The sequence below is a fragment of the Filicampus tigris genome, chromosome 11 (genome assembly GCF_054856515.1).
Source record: "Filicampus tigris isolate MCC_2025a chromosome 11, RoL_Ftig_1.0, whole genome shotgun sequence".
In the NCBI taxonomy this organism is placed as follows: Eukaryota; Metazoa; Chordata; class Actinopteri; order Syngnathiformes; family Syngnathidae; genus Filicampus; species Filicampus tigris.
The window spans coordinates 13,707,888-13,732,805 of NC_141227.1; the positions used below are offsets into that span (position 1 = coordinate 13,707,888).

Genomic DNA, 24,918 nt, shown 5'->3' on the forward strand with positions numbered 1-24,918 from the left:
TGTCAGCCCAGTAAATCCCCAAACTTGTGAAATTATTACATAAAATGAAAATCAATATCAGGAAGGGTAATAATTCAGTATGTGCAAAGATACAAAGCATCAAAGGTGTGGATGTAGCAGACTGAATAAGGCAAGATGCTTGAATTTCAAATATTTACAAGGTCATTTTGTACTTGACAAGAATAGAGATCAAGAATAGTGCTCAACATGCAGGGATGAATCATCATGAGGCTATGATGATAATTTTCTGTAGTTGAGTTTGAGTAGCTGAATAAATACTAAGTTATGAAATCAATAATCATTTTAATGATCATGATTTCAATCTCAATCAAAATATCAGTGACTACTATTTCTTCCATAATCATCTAGCCCTAAACTAAGGTTGAGTTAGTTTAGTGTGTTGGTTTGCGATGTCATTTGAATTGATTTAGCCCAGGTGTCACTATCATGATGCCCATGAGGAACCTGGTATAGCATATTATTAGCACATAGGTATAGATGTTGAGAAAAACAAAAGACAATCCCTTTACTTATTTGCAGCCTGAAAATGATGAAAGGTATATGAGATGAGAAGTATCGACAAAGTAAGTACATTCATTTAAGTAAAAGCATGCAAGTGTTGGTACGTGCAGGGTGGACAAGCTGAGCATTCCAAAAGCATGAGCAAGCAATAGACAGGCAGGAAATAATCAACAAGACACTAGATTGCTTTATTGATGTACAGGGCGTCCGAGAAAATTTGACATCATTTCAAGATAATTGCTTTTAAAATACAGTAATGTCACATTTTTGGAACAACCTGTATTTCTTTGGAATTGGATTATTTTGTCTTAATCTTTCAATGAAATATTACCAGAGAGAATAAACCCATTAAGTGTTGCATGATGAAAAGTCAAAGTAATTAGAAACACGACGTTTAGTGTTGCACTCGTTTTATTGATCAGTGGTTAAAAGTCATTCAGATCTCAAGGTTAAAAAAGATCTCTTTAAGATCCGAGTTTGTGCAGTTTGATCAGGAAATAATTAAAAACAAATAAAATAACTCTTTATGAACCTGGTCCACAAATCATGCACTATATTATGTGTCTTATAAAAAAAAAAATGAGATTGGAGAGGTTGACATGTGCATTGCGGTGGAATTTCCAAAACTGCATTGCATTTCGAAAGGATGCCATAGTTGTTTCGTTCTGGTGCAAACATCAGACATACAGAGTATTAACCCTCCACTGTTTATTCTGAATAGTAGTCTTGAAAAAAGATGGGAAAGGACCAGCTGTCTTTTGGCATCCATTTTGAGAAACATTACAAAGCAGTGAATTGTATTTCGACATTGTTGAACTGAAGTTATGTGCAGTCATTCAAACAGATGCTCAAAAAAGGCTTCAAGGCCATCGTACTCAATGACATTTGAATGGACTAAATAAGACATGAGTGAATGAGATTTTGTTCATTTCATTTTGATTTTAAAAGAACAAAAAAGTACCAAGTTCAAAAAGCAAAGAAAATAAAAAATAATAATAAATTTGCTATACATTTCTATTTACATTGGAGCTGCCAAAACGTATAAAAGTATTCACATGAGACTATACAACAATCCGTAATCAGTAGATCCAAAACCTCCTGCTTTTATATATGCCCAGAATGGAAAAAGAAAATTCACCCAGTGTTTAAAAATCAATATAGAATACATACATAACACATTTGGACTGTATTGTAGAGATTTAAAATAATAGTGCAACTACCTAGTGTCTTTTTGTCTTTAAAAAGAGGCATTTAGGAACATCATTTTTATACGAGCATTATTGCTGTGGACGTGATTTAAAAACAGGAAGGCACAGCAGCCCTGAGGGAGAACGAAGCTTTACAGGCGTTCCAGGGTTCAATCACAGGACGGGAAGGCCACAGCGGGGTTTGTCGGTTTAAGGGAAGGAGAAGAGGATAAAAAAAAAAAAAAAAAAAAAACAGTTGCTGGATTGTGCAGGACAACATGGTGAGACACGGGAGGTAAAAACACAAATCCAAAAAGGTAAAAGTAAAGGTCACACAGACGTGGTCACATTGTCCGCCGCGTTATTGACCTCGTTCTTGTTGGAATCCAGGCCTTTGGCAGCGTTCAGGTCGTTGCGGAGGTTCTCTGCTGCTTTCTTCATTGTCTTCAGCTCGCCCGGGTGAGGAGTGGCACGGCGCAACAGTGTTCCCTGGGAGGAGGATGCAAACTTGTGTTAATGATGCATGTGCAGCAATTGCGGTCGACATAAGTGGGGCTGACGCAGCCACAGAGACCAGCGTAAAAGCCAGTTTGCCTGTAACCACTTTCATCTGCATATATTGGAGCCACAATCCAATATGAAAAAATAATTTGAAAAAAAAAAAAAAGTGGTGAGTGGTGAAATACATTTTTTAATGCAATTATAATGAACCTCAAACATATGCACATTTTCGTTATTCATGGGCTAGTCCCTATTCGCCACGAATAATAGGGGTCCTATGTAATATAAGAAAAAGGTTGTGATTTGCCATTTGCAATAAAAAGTCACAATATTAAATGTCAAAAGGCATAAGATTATGGGAATAGAAGTTATGACTTCTAAGACAAAAAAAAATTCTTCAAAAAACAATTGTAACATTCCAAGATTTGGGGGGGAATGATTCTTCTGACAGGGCAATTAGTCAGGGGCCGCAGTTGTCCAATCCCTGCACTAGCTAGAGCTCCGACTCCATTCATTCCAATAACTGAAACCATGGCCAATGACCAGTTATCACGTGACCGTGAATGCTCGGCAACATTTACAACAACAATGGAGGATTACTGGGTTACATTCATTCATCCGGAACTCCCTAGCATAATATTGCTTTTTACAGTAGAGATGGAGAACTATATTAAATATACTCTTAAATCCATCGCGCATAACAGGAGAAATTTTGGGGTACGTTTGCATGACGGTAGAGTGGACACACATTTGATGATGGGGAACGTTAATGTAAATGTTTTTTTACCGGCCCACGTTGGCGACACCCTGCCCTTGAGTTCAAGCTTCTCACCTTTTCATCGTCTTCCTCCTCGTCTTCATCCAGGAAGTGAATGGCGCTGATCCTGTTCCTGGCCTTGTTGTCCCACGTGTCGTCTGCCATGTCATTCACCAGGCTCTCCAGGGCTCCGAAGCGGGCGAGATTATCAGAGCCTGCGGTCGGTTATTGACAAGAGACAACACAATTGATATAATGCTGACACCGAGACCGGAGCGAGTGGGCGAATACTGGAGCAAATTAAAGTCGATATCCATTTGTTGACTTTTCACAAACTCATGAGATGAAAGCTGTCGTTCTTCATGAGCCGACGCTCAAACTGCCAGATCACAGTTTCAAATCCCGGCTTAGTAACCAGCGTACAGCAATGCAATCTTCCCTGCCCCCTGCCACCAGTTTCCGCCTCGCTCGATTGGCCTGCTACAATCTCATCTCAAACGTCATCATCCGTGTGACATTTTATTCTTCGGGAGAATACAATTTCTTTCAAAACTTCAAAAACCACCACGATGCATAATGACGCATTAAACTGTTGTATCCAGCAGCAAAAGTGCCAGCATTGAGGAGCGTCTTTATACTGAGCAGGCGAGCTTTTAATGGAAGTAAGCCAGTCCTTGGTAAGCCTCTTTAGCTGTCCAATCTACCACATTTCAGCGTAACATCGCCAAGGAAGGCCTCAATGGACAGCACAGGCCGTGATCTCTTACAAGTGCTCTGATCCTATACAGGAAACGCTCATGATGAACACATTCTACCGGGAAGGATGAGAGTGGAAGAACAAGAAGTGGGCGTCTCCATTTTAGATCATGGCAGCATGACAGAGGAAGATGAGGAAAATCACTCAAATGTCACTAGGGTGGAAAGCCTACAGGACATGTAAGGAGTTGGCGGAGGAAGAAAGAAAGTAACGTTACAAGAAAAAAGTAGCAATATCATGCGCTCTTAAAGCTGCTGGGTTAAAAGTAACCCAAATTGGGTAAAATAGCTAACCCAGCACAGGATCCAAAAGGTCCACAGTAACCCAGTGACTGGGTTGGGAAAACAACTTTGCATTTTTTGTGTGTGATTAAAAAAAACTAAAAAAAATAAAATAAAAAAAAACATGTGACATTAGGAGAAAGAGTTATATGAGAGCATAGGCACGATATGTGAAAAAATGTAATAATATGATAATAATACTTTTTTTATTTAACCCAAAAATATTTCAAGCTCTAATTTGAGCAGAAAAAGGAAGTAATGAGTGGTCATAAGTCATGTCTCACAAGAAGTAGTGGTTGTAGTAATATACAAGTAAAGAAGCTATAATACAAGAAGTACTGCAGTCATTTTTGAGGTTTGTTTGAAAAATTCTAATAATGAATGATATATTCATAACATTACTTTTTTTTTTTAATATTTGAAACGGACAAAATGGTAATTTAATAGAAAAATATTAAATACAATTTTAATACATGGGAATAAAGTCCAAACTTTAGTTTTCATTTGGAGTAATATGGGAACATCGTATTGGTTTTGTGGAAAAAAAAACATTACAAGAAAAAAATGTTGCAATGTGAGAAAAAAAGGAGTAATACTTCGAGGAATATGATTAAGCGGATGAGAATAGTTGTTTATCGCAGGATTTTTTTTATCACAAGGATAAATGTAATCATTTTGGAGATGAGAGAGTTTTGAAAGTTATGAAAACATAAAAAATGTGAAATGTTATGAGAAAAAAGTTGATATATCATGTGGTATTGGCGCCAAAACACGCCGCGAGATACGATGCAAGAACTGATGAGGAAGATTACGCAAATGCCACAACAGACTCATACATTTCCTTTGACAATCCCACCATGTTGTTTGTGGTTCAATAAAATAATAGCGGAACCTAAAGATGTCACTAAGCAATAAGAACACCAGGGGTCGCACTATATCGTTTGCACCTGGACTGAAGGATGAGCAGCAAGTTTTACAAGGATCTTTTACACCAAAATGTCTGCCGTAAACATATCCTACAAACTTGGCAAAAACCGTATGTACCTTTGTTGTCGGACTCAAAGGGCTGTTGGGGCAGCAGCACACAGGTGAGAACCTTCTCGCCCGAATCGGGGTCCTCGTCAGTCTGAAAGGTGAGGAGGGGCTGTGACTGGTTTTCTGACAGCCATAAAGCCTTGAGGCAAAGCGTGGTCAGAGACATGGGTAGGTGGGCAAGCCTGGTGGGGACACACAGCACAACTCAGCAAAACCAAGGTTTCGAGTTGATCATACATGCATGTAGGTTGCCGTGCTATTTTCTTTAAAGCTGTGTGGCAACATTCTTCGCACACAGTGTACCTTTTTCAGGAGACTTTGATTCAAATGTTGGACAAAGACAGAACCAGAGCCAATAGAACCCTCACTGACGATGAGTCATACTAATACACAGTATGAGATGTCAAGTGTGTGTTGGCCCTGCAAAGTGATCACTTTTGTACTATCGTCATCCTTCGACTGCATTGTCACCCGCGGTTAAATACGCAGACATAATGACACACTAATCATCCTCCACTACCTTACAAATGAAAGCACAGACCTATTTCCAGAAACGTCAAGCACGTGTAGCTCCGTTGCTTGCGATAGCTCCGAAGGTATCCTCGTCAGTCGGTTCTCCCGCACACAGAAGACATTCAGGCCACTGCAGCCTCCGATCTGGAGAACAAAAACGACGGGATTCAATGAAACCAGCATCCTGGGAAGCAAATCAACAAAGTGTAAGGGTGTGTAAATGCGGGGGACTTGTATCTGTTAGTACAGTGAGAATAGGCTCCTTTTTATCCTACTAAGAAACAAGGGTGAAAATCTGTTGGGGGCATTTGGACACTTTGTCCCAGAAATATCAATGCCACTCTAGTCCAGTTAAAGTTGATGTAATGTAGCAGCGCGCCCTAAAATTAGGAACAATTAGGCTCGCACTTGATGAGCCATCTAATCTGACAAGTAATCTATTAATCTGCTCAAACGCAGCGCATCGTGTTAAAAGGTTAAATGCGAGTAAAATGCTTCAACAATTTAGATTTGTGTCTAATGTAAACATTGTGGCAAAGAGCTCACGTTGCCAAACTGCCTCGTTTAGTTGAGAGCCTGGGAGGGAAAAATTAATCAACAATCGATGGAATCTATAAATGTAGAGCAATGGTCAAGTAGCTCGGCTAAGCGCACATCAATGCTGTGCAACACGGTTACAATGTGAGCGTTGAGGTCATGCAATGGCCTCTTTGAGAAAACAATGACAGTGACATCATTGTAGAGGCCAAGTGTGCCATTATGTTTCTCCAAGCGCCGTATCATTAAGACACAAGACCATTGTACGGCGTCCAGAGGAGCCCCTTACATCGTTTTGCATTTGACCAGCCTCCACTTAAACAAACGCTGTTGGAAAAGAACGTCACATGCAGACCCAATCGAGACGGTCAGAAGGAGCTCAACAAGTTGAGGTCAAATTGTTGTCAAATCGTTGTTATCCTTTCGGCTTTTCCCCTCAGGGGTCGCCACAGCGAATCAAGTGTGCAAAGTAACAAACGTCTTGGAATTCTGAGCATGAATCATAGTGTTGCTAGAATTAGGTTGTACTTTTATGGGGAAAAGAAAACTTGTTTCAAGAATAAAGTCATATTTTAAAAGGGTTTCATAACTAGATTAATAATTTCTTAATTTTGTAAGGGATAAATACTTGTCAAGTTATGAGAAGAAAGTCAGATTTTTACAAGAAAAAACTAATATATGAGAAATAAATATGGAATGTTTCAAGATTAAAGTAAGATTTTTGCAATTTAAAAAAATATATAGAGTGAAAACAAGTTATGAGACGAATGTATAATTAATGTGGAAATGTGTAATATATTAAGGATAAATTGTTCCGATGGGAAATGTCACATCTAACATAACAAAAATGCAATATTATTTCTGACAATTAAAGCAAATCTTTCTGATTAAATTAAAAATCGTAAACAATGGACGAATAGTGAAAATCCGCATATAATTGCGGCCATCGAAACGTATTGTGCTAAACAAGTAGAAAAACATTCATAAACCCAAACAATTCTTCAAAAAAGTGCTGATAAACATTCAATATACTTTTTCGTTGAAAAATGGGGCGGTGAAAAAAACCCCACAAGAAACAAAAAAAAGTTCATAAGTATGATATCAGTTGACCTACTTTATCCTGGTGGTAGATTTGTGAGTCGTATGTGTGACATACATAATCGAATGCAGCAATGGGTTTTAAAGAAGACATTTACCTGCCTAAAACAATAAAGTGTGTGTGATGAATGTCTGGCCTTCAGCACTTACTGTAAATCTAAAGTAGATAGGATGATGCATAGATACTTTACATTCGAAGACAAACCTCTTTGGGCAATGACGTCAGCAGGTTTCGGTCACAGTTGAAGTTGGAAAGCCGCTTCAATTTCCCTATGCTTCTTGGTAAAATCTGCAGGAACGGAAAAAATTACAATTACATGTTTACAACCCAACTACATCCTGGGGTGCATCTTCACATCTTGAAGCATTTACAGATTGTTTCTTTTTGATAAGTGAATCAAGTGCATTATTGCCTAACAGTTTAGTAGACGAGATGTTGACCTCTCACGCTACTCATTCAGCAACAAATAAAGACAAACATTAGAGAAGAGCTAGGCAAGATAGACATCTCAATGAAAGCTCAAGCATTATAAGCCTTTCTAAAAGCTGCAAGCACAAACTGTGTTTTTATTACACTTAAACAAATAAGAGTAGTGAGTTCCAAACTAACCTGTATCTGATTCTCTGTGAGCACAAGTTCAGTAAGACTTTCACAGTTGCCAATGCTCTCTGGAAGGTACGACAGTCTGTTCTGATCGGCTTTCAGAATGGACAGATTGCGTAGTTTTCCTGTGGGAAAAGACCAAAAGTGAGTAAGTGTCACAACGTAGAGAAGTGCACCGTTGTGGACACAGGAGAACTTTACCAATGCTCTCTGGTAGCGCGTCAATGAGGTTCTGCGACACCAGCAGGTCAGTGAGTGCCAACAGGCCTCCCACTTCCATTGGAAGTCGCTCCAGTTTGTTTTCAGACACATCCAAACACAATAGGCTCTTCATGCTGCCCATCTCCTGAGGTTTCATTTGAAAAAATGCAAATACATTTAAGATTAAAAGTGGCTCTCCCGAGATGGCCGCTCGTAGCATTAACGTTCGCAAATCTACTTGAGTGTAGCAGTGACAGGGGAGCCATAGAAGTCAAACACAATCCATTCAAGCAAGCGGCTATTGACCTGATTAATTTTACCCTCAACACATGAACAAATAAAACAATAACTTTATGGTATAAATGATGCGCTCCCATTGTAAAAATTAATATGTTTTAGCGTTGTTGTAATTGTCATACAAATGCTTTTTTTTTTATTACTCCAAACATTGTTTCACAATACAAAGAAAACACTTGACATTTTACATGAAATCAAATTCTGAGTTGCACAGCAACTAAAATATTCAGGTACTGAGGGGGGTCCACTGCATTCATGTTAAAAATCACACCTAAACTACTGTCGAGCGTGACACAAGTTCTGTAACCCAGATTTAAGCCACTTCAAATAAAGTTTAGCTTTTAAAAATGTGAATGGAAAAGCGACATGAGAGGTGAAAATGTCAAGAAGAGGACTTAAATTGCATGATGATCTTACCGCAGGTATTTCAGCCAACTGGTTTCCATCTAGCCACAAATCCTTTAAACTGACAAGACAGCCTATTGTGTCTGGCTGTGTGGGGGGAAAGAATGTCACAATGGAATGAGCAAGAAAAAGGCGAAATTGACAACAAAATCCAAGCAAATACAACAGTGTTTTTTGGAATCATCATATTGGAAAACGTATTTGATGAACTCTTCAAAAATATTCAAGCAATGTTTCTGCTAATGCATTTTGGACAATGTAAGGAGTTGTCCGTGGAGTTCAGAGCACAAAAAAAAAAACAAAAAAAAACGCAACACAACAGCCACGTCACTGCAGCCTGGCTTTGGCTCTTGTGCCAGTAAATCACTCAGACGATTTTGAGCGCTCACATAAGATTACACCCTAAAACCCAAGCTGGAAGCAGATGGGTCCCCTCCCATCTGCCTGATAAGACCGGGGGAAGCTGTTCTTGAGGAATTCTAATCTACTCTGATGTGATGACAGCAAGGAAATGGAGAAATGCTACGCGTCACATAATACAGATTTCCCAGAATCCACAAAGAAACTTACCAAACTATATAATTCATTATTTCCTAAGTCGAGTTCTTCCAGCCTGTGAAGCAAGGACAGTGAACTGTGGATATGCAGAGAACACATGAGAGAGAAAGTTAGCAGGTTGAAGTCTTTCAACAAATATGCCAAAATATTAACATCAGTACATAAGAACTGTATGTGTAACAAAGCAAGCAAATGGTTTGAATACTCACTCTGGGAGGAATGTCAACAGATTTTCTCTGAGTTCTAGTGATACCAAATTGGTGAGGCTGCAATGACAAGGCAATGTTTATGTAACACCTTTCAATTTCCACAGCACACATAAACAATCAGAGTGCTTTTAAAACAAAGAGAGGGGACGAATTTAAGTCAAGCCGCAAACAGCCATTAAAAGACCTCTTTGCCATCTTGATGTAAGGAACAGGAAACATTACGGAGGCTGGTCCCGTCTTATCGCAAACAGCAGCAGCCTAACCCAGCAAATCGCTTAAACGAAAAGCTAAATGTCTCGTGGGCCATCAAAAGAGCGAAGTACAGTCCTGTGTTTATCTTTGAGTGGCGTTTATGTACGTCTTGTACCCTATTAATGGGCACTTTTATGACAGCAAGCTTTCACCCGCAGCGCACAAAGTTCATCTTCGTGCTGCTTTCCAGAGAGATTCCAAGCAAGTGTTTTGAAAGTACTTTTATGAGAGTGAGTGGTCATTTGACTTGAGGTCCTGGATTGAGCACATGGAAAATGACTGCTCTAATAACTGTATAAGAGTTGTTTTTAACTCAATGCCTCCCAATAAAACGCGTATAGCTACAAACAATACACTAAATGACGAAAGCTGCCAACTTATTTGCTGTGTGGAGTTTGCATGTTATACCCATGCTTGCGGGAGGGTTTCTTGTTGCTTTATTTACAAATGAGAAGGGTGTAAATGCAGTAATGGTCATTATATTAACACTCACTTTCACAAGTGTAAAAGTAAAAGGTAAATACTATAAAAAAAATGAAATGAATAAAACACTTTAGCAGGTCACAAACAACTGCCTCAACCTCATTGTCTGGACTTCATGCCTCTTCAGCGTCACATTCTTCATCATGTGCATAACATAACACATAGTTTAAATTTCTGGGTTTTATTGTAAACTTTCAACTTTGAATGTTATGGTATCAATATAATTTGCAGTAAGAAAAAAGAACAGTTTTTAACAACCTGTTTAACTTTAATGACAAATGAGGAAGGGATAGTAAAAGTCGCTTTATAGATGTTCATCACATAACATTAACTTTTCCCTTTGCTAAGCGTCAGTAGTTGCTCAACTGTTGGCGGCCAGCTAGTAGTAGCGCTAGAAGATAACGTTTGGAGATGATACTATGTCAGGACTTCACATTGCTTCAGCAGCATGTTTTGGTTTTGTACGACATTTAAGGAATATTTTTTTCCCAAGAATTTTGATAGAATATCAAATTACCTTTCATGCATTTTCACTATACCTCTCTAAATACCAAAACTTTGTGATTTGCAAAAAACTGCCTGCTCTGACAGCAAATTCTCTGGTTAAAAATCAGCTTATTTTATGGTCATGACCTCAGACACCCTCCACAGGACTAAGAGTCTGTCGTAGTTGCATCTGTTTTGCAGACACATTCATCTTATTCTCTTCGGAGAATCCAAAAAAGGTTGTTCCGTAACTGTTTTCTTTAGCCTCGCCTCTTGACGATGAGCAGCACTCGACTCAAGAGTGTTACACAAGGGACGAGATATGGGGCATATGGGCACATAAGCCGTACCAAGAGGAACAAGGTGCAGGGAGATCATTTGACCTCAATGTGCAACATTTCATGGCTGTAATCGCTGCACAAGCTCATGTCCAAGAAAAGTCATTAGATGGAAAAAACACAAAAAATACACATATACATATACAGTACATATATATATATATATATACACATATATATATATATATATACACACATATATATATACACATATACATATATACATATACATATACATATATATATACATATACATATATATATATACATATATATATACATATACATATACATACATATACACATACATACATACATACATACATACATACATACATACATACATACATACATACATACATACATACATACATACATACATACAGGTAGGTAGGTACAAGGGGGGTGAATGAGGGCGGCTGGAAGAGAAAACCAGGATATTAATGACATTTGTCCCCTTGAAAGTACTCCAACTTTCTCACTACATCAACCCTGTAAGAGCTGAAACTCAATTTCACTTAGAAGTCCACATTTTCATTAAAATATCCCTTGTGGCAATTTGACCCACAAGTGCATAGCTGTGTTATTAAATCCAATTATAACTTGATAGGAGCAAGAATGTTCGCAGACAGGTCTTTTCACAACATGACAACAACGTGACATCTGACAAGCTTTTGCTTTTAAGAGAAAAAACAATGAAGGAAAGGTTATACCCGCAAAAATTAGATTGAAATTAGATTCATATGAAATTTGAATAATTTCAAAACAAGTTCAGAAGAATGTGGTAAAATACTTGAACAAGCAATTTTACATGTTTACTTGAAAGCAAGAACTATAGTGTGTATTAAAATGGCTAAGCATACAAAATACAAAAAGTAGGGAAAGCTCAAAAAACAAAGAAAGGAAATTAAAAATGCATTTTCTTGCTCTTGCTTCAGAATTGTGCTCATTATGTCAAAGCAAGTATGACACATTGGTGCAGTGACTTACTTTCCGATGTTATCTGGTAGGACTTGCAATGAGATGTCATTAATGGAAAGGCATGTTAGATTCCGGAGCTCTGGAAAGCTTTCAGGTAGCCTGGAAAAACACAGAAAGATGCAAAATACTACGTACTCTGCATTATTCTTGTACATGTGCCTAGTCTAGTACATAAAGCACAGTGCTAACTCGTGAAAACCCATTCGCTCTGGTCTCCTAATGGGCAATTATTTACATATGTTCTCTCTCTCTAAATCTGCTTGCTTACAATTTCTTCCAAACCATTAGCACTTGTCAGGCTTTGTCATTATCTTTATTACAGCAAATCTAACAACAGTTAAAATGATTGCTGTGGTCACGCTTTATCCCACCCACAGCAACAGCAATATAATGTGTTTTTCATTTCCCATTTCTGCAAATAACTGAAACATTACCTTGTTAATGGATTCCCACTGAAATCTGCCACTTGGAGGGCTTTGCAATGTGAAATGGTCTCTGGGATTTCCATAATATCTGCACACAAGAAGATCAAACCATGTAAGGCAACCACCATAATTATGATATTATATAATAGCAGGGCGGTTCTTATTAGCTAACCCGCAATATGCATCTAATTCATTTTTAAATCACACTTGCATTGGTGTAAATTTGTTAATGACAAATAAATAAATAGTATCGTTCAAAGGTCACTACTGTAGCCCATGACCAAACCACGGTGTTCCAGGAGACAAACTAGAAGGCGCAACGAGGATGAGAAGAGGATTCCCCTGAAAAAACCTTCACAATGAATTGTATTTTTTTTTTCCAGAAGTGTGTATCAAACTGATAGCCCTTCACACTAATCAGAGACCAAGCAGTAGCATTCAGTTTCAAAAAGGTGTTCAAACATGTTCCTGCTGTGGCTAATAATGCCGTGCCATCACATAATCAAAACTGCCATTAGTAGCACTACTTACCATTTCGCGAGACATCCAGCTCGACCAGTTGCATGAAGTTGGCTATTTCTGGAGAAATTCTCTGGATCTCATTGTCACTCAGGCTGAGTTTTCTTAGCTTCACCAGCTGGAAAAATGGCTGTCAGGTTTAAAAAAAAAAAAAAAGGAAAAAAAGAAAAACATACTTTTAAGTCAAACCATGTATATGGGCCATACTGAATTGAGTCATAAATACGAGAATGAGGTTGAAATATACTAAAAATGAAGATTGAATATTACAAGATTTTTTTTCACATTATGAGAATAAAGACATGAAATTTGAGGGGAAAAAACTTGCAGTCTGTTGCATTTTGGCTGATGTACATACGGTACCACGGTAGCCCCATTTTTGGCCATACAGGATGGTCGTGAGACAACGGGGGGGGACGGGATGGAGTGAGAAGGTCACACAAGCGCATTGCGCAGTGTGTATGTGAATAACAGGCTCTTTTGCATGTTGTGGTTCAAGAATAGGATGAGTGAATAAGCATATTTTTCGAACTACAAGTCACACTTCTTTTCCTTTTTTGGCTGGTCCTGACACTTATTCTCAGGTGCGACGTGCTGTAAATATCAAAATTAGAGCTCTGACTGGCACTCAAACCCCCATTCCCCTAGGGTGCGTTCAGAAATTCAATTTGACACCCTCACATCACTCGGAAAGTGTATCCACATCAATTCAAGTAATAGCTCTCATGCTACAGCTTGGTCTGCTTTCCGACTCACCGAACAGAGGTTCTCCCCCTTTCAAACACCATCTGTCTCTATAGCATACCCGTCAACCCCAGGCTGTGCTGAATTTAAAAAAAGTTGTAATTTGCCCGTACATTTCTGTATATAATCTTAAAGTATTTATCGCTCAGCAAAGGGGGTTTAAATTTAGAGGCGGATCGGCCTAGAGTGGCGGTAGCAACCAAGTTTGGCCGTACAGATTTGAGATGTACGGCGTACATGTATGAAAAGGTGTTTCCACCTGTAAAAATTACGCCGAACATGTACAACTTGACAGTTATGCTATAGTATGTACCCTGTGATTGACTGCCGACCAGTCTAGGGTGTTGTTTGTTTGTGTGGGGCCTGACCCAGCTCCTCATGACCCTGAGCAATATAAGCAGTATGGACACGTGGTGAATAAATTAAAGGCTGTGCATCAGCAAGGTCATTTTGTTGATTTGCAATAATGTTTACAACTTTTCGGAAGACCGATGAGGAGATTTATTACTGATGTGGTGAGAGAAGATTTGCAGGTAGCTAGAGTTAGAACAGAGGATACAGAGGGCAATGGACAAGGATGCTTTGATGTGGCAATCTCTGAAAAGGGTTAAATTGAAAAGGAAAGAAAAAGTCTGAGTGACGAAAATTATTCAAATTCCTACTTTTAATGCAAGCTTCTGCAAAACTTCCATGTATCAATCCACCATTCATCCATAATGGCCGCACTGATGAAATCAAAATAAACATAAACCTATTTCTGTGGGTTGTGCAATGTATTCTTCTTTCCAAAATATACAGTATGCATCAGGAGGACTGAAACTAATTAAGAGCTAGAATCAACTTGCACTGAGAGCAAGCCAACTGGCAGGCAAGTGTAGTTTTATACATGCACATACTTGATACGGCTCACAAGAAACAGCAGTCTCGCCTGCGTGACTGTTTCTGACAAACAAAACAATTTGGTCTTATTATTATTGCTCCTTACTCAAGGAGAGATTTTGTCATGAATCAACAGCGACAGCAGCCGCGCAAGGTAGTGGCACAGAACGAAAAGGCGCTGCTGACGGATGTCAGTCTGACGGAACGGCCACCTCTGGTAACTTGTATAAGTTTGTTGAACATTGTGCTGATTGGCAGTCAATAACCAAAACACACACATTTTCACCTATATTTTTCTGTCCAAGAGAAATGAATGAAATATCTTTTGATGGGTGGCATACCAAATGCAGATCACTCCAATCATCAGAAGAGGTTCCTTTTCTCAGTTAAATCGCTGTGACGTTTTTAAAATATTACAGTTCAACTGCTAAATGCCAGAGGCTTCAACTCCCAACGAACCAATGCTATCTTCTCTTTAAACAAAGAAAGAAAAACATGTGCATTAAATATAAATAGTCACGTCTGAATTCCATTTTGCTTCGGTAATGCAAAACTTTTAACATAACACGTTAAGATGATCTGTGGCCAAAATGACCAGTTCCACCAGCACTTTTCCAGCTGGCTGCTGCAATTTCAAATCAGACAATAATAAACACTACCTGTGGCTTTATTCAGACAAAAAGATATTGGTTCATCATTGCCGCAGAGCTACTTTATGCACTTGAAATGTGTATTTGCATAGAAGTGCCCAATTATTTTTTGTAATGCTGCGATGAACTTGTGACACTACAATGATGAGTGAAGAAAAGAGATGTTTTTTTAAAAGAAATATGCTTTCCAGACAGAACAGATGCTTCATTCTGATTACTGTATAATAAGTAGTTTCAAATAAGACACGGTTGTTAACTATAATTTGTAGGCCAGACACAGAACACAATTTAACGGTGTGTTGTCCTAAAGTGTATGATGAAAAACACCAAGAGTGCCGAAGCCTGGACTGAGACTCCACCTTAAACCTGCTGCACATACACAGTACAATATATCAGTTACAACAACACTTTATCCTTCATCGGTGCAAGCAAACACACAGAGAAACTGCAACGTAAAAAAAAAAGATAATAAAATCACATTTTCGGCAACCAAAGCTGAAAATCTCAAATGGGCAATACCATCAAGGATGCCCTCTTTGCTGCAGACTTGCACGCTAACTGATTTAGCAAGTGTTGCTTTTGTAGCATTGTCAGACATTCAACTTGTGACGGACAACAATCACAAGCAAACAATAGTAAACTGATACACTTGTCATCAAAACACGCATCTCAAAAGAGAATTTTTATAGAGGCGCTCTAATCTGCTTGACAATGACACTGACGAAAAGCGCATGTTTGCAAATTCAAACCTGTTCTTCCTGTTAATCAATTGGCTCCACGCCCCTCGAAAAGGAAAAAAAAAAAAACAACTCACGTGCAACACAAAAAACCCAACAGGGTGAGTCTTAAAACTCACTTTTTATTCTTTTGTTTTTGACTCAGCATGAGACTTGGTTTTGGTTTACTGTTTGTGTGCTTTTTACTGTCTTACTTATTAATTTGTTTGTTGTTGTATGACTTACTTTTGCTCCGTGTACAGCACTTTGTATACAGCGGTGGTTGTCTTAAAGTGCTTTATAAATACAATTGAGTTGAGTTGAGATCCTAAGTCAATGATTAAAATGTTGGTTTCACCTTCAGCACCGTCTGTTTGGATTTGAGCAGAAGAAACAAGCAACAGATGGTTGCACGGCACATGAATGAGGTTACTCAAAAAATGGTCAGCATATGAAAGCGACTTGAAATGTAGTTTCGAGATAAATGGTTATTCAAGTAAATTAGACGCTGGAGTGGAGTGCAGCAATTGAATTACTGCTTGTTATTTCCTGGTAATCTGCCATCATGATTGTCTATGCACGAGTGACGAGAGCACTCCCCATAAGCCATACACATGGATACGACTTCAAGTGACGTACGCCTCATTGGCATGCTGTATTCCAGTATAAATCACGGCAACAACCTTTCACACCCTCTAAAGTGAATTCAGAGATCTCTGTCTAAATACATTATTCTTGTGTTGAAGACAACTGCTTAAAACATGCAGATATGTAGTAATTGTGTCCACTATTGTGGACATATAGCGTTACACTGTTTTTCACCTGCTGATATCTTTCATCCGTGGCTAAAAATGCCAAGGGACACACTCCGGCTTGTGCATGAGTCCAAATTAATCCAATGTTATATCTTTATGTTTGAAGCCTAAAATGTGGCAAAACGTTAAAAAAAATCCCGATCCCAAAACAAAGATAAACTCTGACTCAAATAGATCAAATCCTAATAATGTGTTGGACCAATGACTCTTAGTGTGGTGGAACTTTGCTCTTGTGGCTCCACAACATGACTTTTTGTGCCTCTTCCACATGACATGGCTGACGAAATGCTGTTATGCTTCCCCCTATAATCATGTAGGTAGGAAGTTGGTTCAAAATAACGTTCTGCAGCGTTGCCAAGATGGATGCCAAGTGGCCAAACCTTCCCGGGAGGAATTCCCCTCTATTATGCAGAAATATGTACTCATGCAAATGTGAGTTGTTTCACTGCAACAGCTTAAAATGAAAGCATTCAAAGCAACCAAAAGACACTCAATTTCAGAAAAGCAAAGAGGACTTTATAAATAAAATTTTAAATGAATTTAATCTGTTTGATTTGATAGATATTACTTAGTTATTTGCAAACCAGTCTGATGTGATGATATCTGATGATATACTGTACATTGCAAAACACAAACATGCAATATCCAACCCTTTTTTCAGAGCTGATATCGATTATTATGTTGAAGTGTTTTATTTATTTATTTATTTACTTTTTGGGGGGGGGTGACAAATTTTGACAACAGACAATCTTTGCACTAGTTTTGTCAGCTCATCGGCATGTCTTAAAAAGTAAAATGAAAATTAAACAAGTAAAGAGCTATGGTTTTCTACAGTGAATAACGTAAACAACATTTCAAAATAACTGAAATGTTCAACTTTCACTTATCTTTATTTTAACTTCAAACAAAACCAAAAGGTGCAGCGAGTTCCCAGGGTCAGCAGCATTATAAAGTTAACTGAAATTTAAATGAATGGTTTGCTGAAGTTAAGAGTTTTAAATTGATCAAGCTTATCGGCCACCAAAAGTTTGAGTATTGGTGCTGATAATCGGTCTATCCCTAATTGAAAATGTTACTAATTACACAGCCTCTATTTAATGAATAAGGTATTACGGAGTATCTCACTTTGGTATTTGGCTTAATTTTCTATATTTAAACATTTGCTTGTAAAGGTTTGACAATACAAATATCCCCCCAAACCCTCAATAAAAACACATGTCAGTGCAGCACTTAAGGTTTTAAATGCGGTTGTACATTTTTCATCGGAGGAATACTACAACTTCTCTGGGTGAAAAGTGAGTGCCAAGCCATGTCCAGTTATCCACCTCAGAGGCAAATTCCCGACAACAAGCATTGAAGAGGATAGTGAGCTAATACGAGGGTTCATCCAGTTATGTTTCTTGAGTTCACTCAGCAAGAATTGATGACATTAGTGACATGCCAGCAAGCATGATTAACTGCTTCTCTTCATGTGCATGCTACTAAGAAACCCATCATTACACTAAACATGCATAGAATACTGCTGAACTGGACTGACACATCACTTTATCGTCACATTGATGTACGTGTGAAAGCTGTCTCAATGACAATACACCTACCAACAGTGTCCTCGCAGGCAATAAAAGTAATATGTACTTCACACTTGACAAAGTACTGGTAATGTACTTTATCTGTGTTCATGTGATGCACCACAGGCCTGAGCTTTTCAGCTCAATGATTTTTTTAATAAAAATCATGCTCACCTACACTGGCATAAACAGACGAGCTGAGCAACAGACGTCTTAATGCTGCCTGCGTTTATAAACTAAACAACTGCAAGAAAATTGTAGAATAGGTTCTCATGAAAATGTTATAGAATTTTGTGCCAGTTTTATAATCACGGCCTAGAAATGCTTTTCATGCATATATTGTATTACTTGTACTTATGACTTTGCTACTGTGTTAGTGATCTAGTCTATGTCAGGGTGTCAAATATATGGCCCGTGATCTAGAACCAGACAGTCACGGGGTGCAATCCAGCCCAAGGGTATAGAGAACACATTCACTTCTAATTTTCAATAAAAGTTGTTTATAATTTTGACCACTGAAGGTCGCACTGACGACCACTTAAATGGCATCTGAAATACGCTGCTACTCAATATTTGACACCTGATATTGATGAAACTGGATAAAAGATGCCAGGTTTCATGTAAAATGTTGGGCCACCTTTGCACTGAGAAGAATGCAGTTCTGTAAAAACAACTACATCTTGTAAAACTATTTGAAAACAGTGAATATTGCAAAAATATTAGTCAACAGAGGTTGGAATGATGGAACCCTTTTATGCTTTTTTCATGCACTGCCCCAACTTGTATGTGGGTGGTTCTCAGGAGGCACGGCTCAGCCAGATGCTCAAACACTGACCCACTTCGGCAATCAATACATTTTTCCCTTTAGAACCAATCAACATATTTCACCTCTTTCAATATTGTGTATATATTGCATAGTTTAAATAAACAACCTTACCTTACTAAGCTATGTGCTGTTGTTTGCCGTCGCGACCACTCCCTCTTTGTGACATGTCAACACACCCATGTAATTAGAAGCCCTTTATACCCTTAAATGCATCATTTTCAATTAACCGTTGTTACCAACAAACTGGCAGAATGTCAATGCAACACATAACCGTTTAATTGAGTCCCGCGCTGTCCATAATGTGACAATACATCAGCAAAAAATAAATAAATAATCTGTTACGGTTGTTGCATGTTGAGTCCACGACGTACTACTACTGGAATGTATCATATACTGCCATCGCATCGACTTTATTAATTAAGATGAACCAGAAGTGCAATGAGTTAAGTGTAAAATGTAGTGTTAACATTTCTTTAAAAATAATATATGTTTGTCCTACGACGACCAAATAAGCAACGTGTCAAACGTGCCGTGCAGTTTAATTGGTAACGCGTGATAAATAAAACAGAGCATTCCTGCTCTCTAAGCAACAGCTGCGCCCAATCCAAGAAAACAACTGGGGCATCACTTTTTTACGTCACAAAGTGAGGCGTGCCGGCGGTTCCTCGGCCCAACAGGTGTGGCTCCCTCGGGTATGGTGGCTTTGGGCAGCCGCTGACCGGAGAGGCGGCCAAATGTATGACAGTGAACTCTCATTGTGAGTGAATGAGCGCTGGTGGCCAGCTTTGTGTGCCGCTCACAAAATCACTGTCGCACTACTTCAACCATGGTACATACGAAATTGTAAATATGGTTCCCCCGGTTCAATGTTGATGTAAAACACAAAATATGTGAACTGTATGCACTGTATTTTAGTCTTAACGGCGGGTGGCTGTGTCTCGCTGATGTGCTGTACTACGTGGCCACACCGTGCAAAGGGAATTCGTATTTCAGTGGCCAAGGCTCGCGATGTGAAATGTTATGGCAGAATCTAACACGCTGAGAGTGTCGCCATCAGGCATGCTAAAAGCAACAGAGGCCATGCGGTGTGGTGCGGTGCGGAGCCAAGTGGAGTAGTGTGTGGTTGTTTGGGACTAATGGAAAATAGACACTTGCCTGCCTAGTGATAACCACTGTTCATTACTGTTTCGTGGTGGCTGCATGCAGCAACCAGCTTTTAGACGTCATGAAAGGGGTGCAGCAGCCTTACGGGGAGAGGCGGGGTTTTAGTTAACCAGGTGTCTTACTTCCGGGTTAGAAAACTAGCCACCAAAATAACTCATATTTCAAAACAAATTACATCACCATTCTGCCAAAGGTAATATACATATGCCAATAGTTAACTGAGTAAAGCTTAAAATAGCAAGATATGGCCTCTTTAAAGCATACCGTATTTTACGGACTATACGTCGCTCCGGAGTCGCAACAGCCATAAAATGCATAGTAAAGAAGAAAAAACATATATAAGTCGCACTGGAGTATAAGTCGCATTTTGGGAGGAAACGTATTTGATAAAATCCAACACCAAGAACAGACATGTCATTTAAAATTTAAATGACGAACAACTTAAAAAAAAAATTGAATAGAAGCAACAACAGGCTGAACGGTATGCTTACGTTACATTATACAACGCCCCCACACCTCTCTCGGAAGCCAAGTTGCCTCTGTCGCGTAACGCTAACAAATGTGTCCATATAAATCAAATTAATAAAATTGTGCGTTTAGTACATATCATTTTCACCGAGCTATGATGGTAACATTTAGCTAACCTCCACACATGTAGGATTACAAGAAAGTTACGGTAAAATAACTTTAAGATGACCAAAATGGTCGTAGATTGATTAAATAAGTATTTTATTTATCGTCGACCAGGTAGAATGTTTCCAAGTCTCCAAAAGTATTTTTGTATTCGGTCGTAATCATCTCTTTGTTCGTCTCCTCCGCTCTGTGCGTTTGTGTGTGTGTGGCTGGCTGATGATGCAATACCACAGCCAACCACGGTGCATTTAAAGGAACAGTACACTATTTTGTATAGATGGATTGATAGACAGTCAAATTGTCTTTTTATCATACTATTTTAATTACTTATTTAACAAAATTTTAGATTTTAACCGTTTAAATTCTTAATGTGTTAAGAATTTCAGACGTAAGTCGCTCCAGAGTATAAATCGCACCCTATGAAAAACCTATGAAAACAACGCGATTTATAGTCCGGAAAATACGGTACATCATTTTTACTTGGTTTTGAACAAGTTCATTTTTGGGCTGTCATGTCACACTCCTGGACCATACTTTCTGAGAACCACCCAGGTATTTTTATGTGTACGTTTACAATGTAGGGGGGCAACTGCAACCTATTCCTGAATAATTCCCACTTTAGTTTGTTTGTTGTGATGAGTCATTTGAGATTGTCAAGATGTAAAGATGGATTCTGAAATGTATGTAAAATTAAAATTAGTTTGAGAGCTTAACTAGTTCTTTTATAAGCTGCACATATATACCGTAGCAGTCAACCTACAACAGGTGCCCTTCTTGTTATGGTACCATGCAAACTCTGGTTCTGCAGTTCTGGTGAGAAAGCAATCAGACGCCCATCCAATGAACAGAAATGAACACATCCTATTTTAAATAGTGTTGTGATGGTGTAGTCTACAATGTGATGAGATCGTTTGACTTAACGAACATGTCATCGAATATCAGTGTGTCGTTTTTTCATCGTGTGAAAATTAGGCCTCTCAAGAAGTTAACTTGCTGCACTTGCATAATTGCTGGTGGATTACAGCGTGTGTCTATACACCTAACATTCTCAATAAGAGAAGAGAGTGATGTCATGTTTTGTCGTGGCTACCTGATGGGTATTTAATTATGAATTCAATTCATTCATCATTACAAACTGTGACAATTGGGTGGAATTTATTGTAGAGTGATCATGTCTTAAAGCAATTAATTAAAAAAAATGGAGTGAACGACTTTGCTGGAAGAGGGCATAGGTGCCGTTGAGTCTTTATTAGTTTGACCACTACTATGAAAGTGGAGTAACAGTACATCCACTCAGACCGCTTCTATGGCAACTCTTCTGGGGAAAATCATTCTGCTCAGCACAACAGTGGCATCAAAACTAGAGTTTAGCACATTCAGACAAATTCTCCCACTCAATTAAAAAATAAGGACCAGAAATAAAACTCAGTTCATAAATTGTTAATTTTACCCAAATCAATCAATTAATTTTGTATGGATGTGAAAGCACTTGAAAATGAACCCGTGATTTTAAAGTACACAACGAAAGGTAGACACAAATAAGAATTTTTAAACAATGCATGTCACATGACTTGCAATAATCACAGCTATCACGCCATTTGCCACAGTAGACAAGCAAATGTTTACTTTTGGGGGAGGGCAGGTTTAACAGCATATCATCTATTGCCTTGAACATATAACCCAGGTGATCTTGGACTTAGAGTTCACTGAATGACTGGAGCTTTTTTTTTTGGCTCCCAACACATCACAAATCACTGTGATTGGCTTGCGACCAGTGCAGTATGTACCTTGCCTCTTGCCCAAAAGTCAGCACGCATAGGCTCCACCTTACCCACGATCTTAATGAGGACAAGCGCTATAGAAAATGGATGGATGGACATTACGAATGATTTGAATACTTGTTCACAGCATAATTCGTTGATATACCCTGAGCACAACTACTGCATTTGCTATTATTTAAGGCCTACCACTAGAGTGAGGCAATTAAAAAAATAATGTATAAGTGAACACATAAATTGAAAACAGTTCCAAGTGGCCTTCCCCCTGTTTACACTTGACAGGGTCAGCGGTACAGCAGAACTGGTTTGGTGGCCAAAACTGAGATTCTAATGGAAATTAACAAAACCAAACACGTTGTCAGACACAGAAACCAGTTCGGAATCTTGGATTGCATATAACAACACTAAATGTTCAATAGGGACTAACGTTGCAAATCCTTTAAGTAGCCAAATTAATCCACAGGACTGAGGTCAAATGGGGCCAAAATGATGGACCTCACTTCAGGTGTCTACAGTTTATCTTGCCTTCTATTTAGCTACTTGAGCCTCTGTTTTATCACACAAGCTTGTCAATCAGGGTCACATGCAGTATTTGGCTTTCACACAGAGCATTGAAGGAGAGGTCAGCTTGCTGAGCTAATCTCAAATTCTGTGGAAATCTGACAGGAATTTTCCTCTGTTTCCTAGTGGGGGGGGGGACAGCCAAAGGATAGGATATCATAGTTTTATTACCAAGACCCACTTTGTATGCCATCTCTTCCTGATTGTACCGCAAGCTGTAGGCCTACAGTGTACTTCCTGGAGACGTTCCTACCATGTCATATTAGCACGAATATTATACTGAAGAAAGAATCAATAAAAAGGCATTTACAACAGTGAGGAACGCCATAAATGTTATGACTACATACAACAGGATAATTTATGATACATTGGTGCTTGCTTCTTCACTACAAAGACCATGCTGTGTTGACAGCTAAAAAAAAAAACACAACAACATAATTGATCTAGCAAAACACACTCGACTGACTTGGTTAATTAGGGTTCTAATGACCTTTTTAAAATAATTGACTGTTGCACTGAATGGGACAAACATCGAGTCAGGCTTCTGTCTGACAGCTGCGACCAAAACAGTCATTGTTTGCTTTTGAAGGACACACGAATGCGTTAGCCGGCAGTACACTGTAGTTAACCAGTGGAGTGAAGTTGTGTGCGGGAAATTTCCACCTCCACGGGTTTGCCTGCCTTGCTGATCTTGCGTAATGATTGTCACCGGGTCCCAGTGCATTCTCACGGGATGGATGGATCAGCTCAGCAGCCTGCTGTTCCGTGTCACCTCGACGTTCAACTTTTAGCAATGAACCGAGGCGGCCTTTTGTGCGTGTGAGTGGGGAAAGGTGTGCGGAAGCTGCTCGTCGCTCGCTTACCTTGGGCAAGTCTCGAAGTTGGTTGGCGTCCAGCAAGAGTTCCTCCAAACTGCGTCCGTAGCGGTAAATCTCATCTGGCACAAAGGGTAGCGAGCAGTGGCGTCTATCGATCATCTCCACATGACGGTTGCACCGCCACAGGGGGATACAGTGAAACATCACGGGGGTGGTGCGGCTGAATGTCGTACCAGGGCGAGAAACTGCAGACGAGTTTCGGGGAATGCAACAGATTGCCGCGAAAGGGACAGTCCCGGGTTTCAAAGAGTACCGGCAAAAAGAAGCTAACAGGTGGTTCGCAGCGAAACACTTGCCGTAAACAAGTCCAAGGTGGCGTTTGTTAAGTGGAGACCGACATGGGAATCACTCTGACCGACCGTCCGTCCGTCGACACTGCTTAGTTTGAAGGCACCCACCTAACACCGTTCAGCCGCCGTTGGGAAACACCGCCGCTTTTACCGCATGGAAGCCGGGCTACATCTCCGTGAGGCGGGGGGAAAACAGAACCATTGCCGTGTCTTCGCTTAGTTCCCGGAGTTAATTTCCTCTCGCGTCCAGATTCTGACCCGGAACACTCACTCCCTCATTCCAATCCGACGTCATCGCTTCTGGCGGCTCCTCCCCTCCTCCTCCCTAGGCCGCCATGTTGGGACGGTGTGGGCCCACGGCTGGCGGGGGCATCCTGCTGTGCACGGGACATCCCCGGACAACCTAACCCCCACCCCTCAAACAAATTGCAAAATAAAATGGTGCACAATGCATAAATAATTCTTATTTA

At 39.4% G+C, this 24,918-nt stretch overlaps 1 protein-coding gene across 1 annotated transcript; it reads right to left on the bottom strand.

Annotated features, from left to right (window-relative positions):
* Positions 1-915: 915 nt before the first annotated feature.
* LOC147139812 (leucine-rich repeat-containing protein 1-like) lies at positions 916-24,740 on the bottom strand. The gene is made up of 14 exons (XM_086045394.1): positions 24,144-24,740; positions 12,959-13,076; positions 12,437-12,515; positions 12,012-12,101; positions 9,463-9,519; positions 9,266-9,329; positions 8,708-8,782; positions 7,994-8,138; positions 7,799-7,917; positions 7,394-7,477; positions 5,582-5,697; positions 5,050-5,222; positions 3,043-3,182; positions 916-2,198 (listed from the first exon to the last, which is right to left on the bottom strand). The coding sequence occupies exons 1-14, from the start codon at positions 24,300-24,302 to the stop codon at positions 2,040-2,042; spliced, it is 1,578 nt and encodes a 525-aa protein (XP_085901520.1). The 5' UTR covers positions 24,303-24,740; the 3' UTR covers positions 916-2,039.
* Between the last annotated feature and the right edge of the window lie 178 nt (positions 24,741-24,918).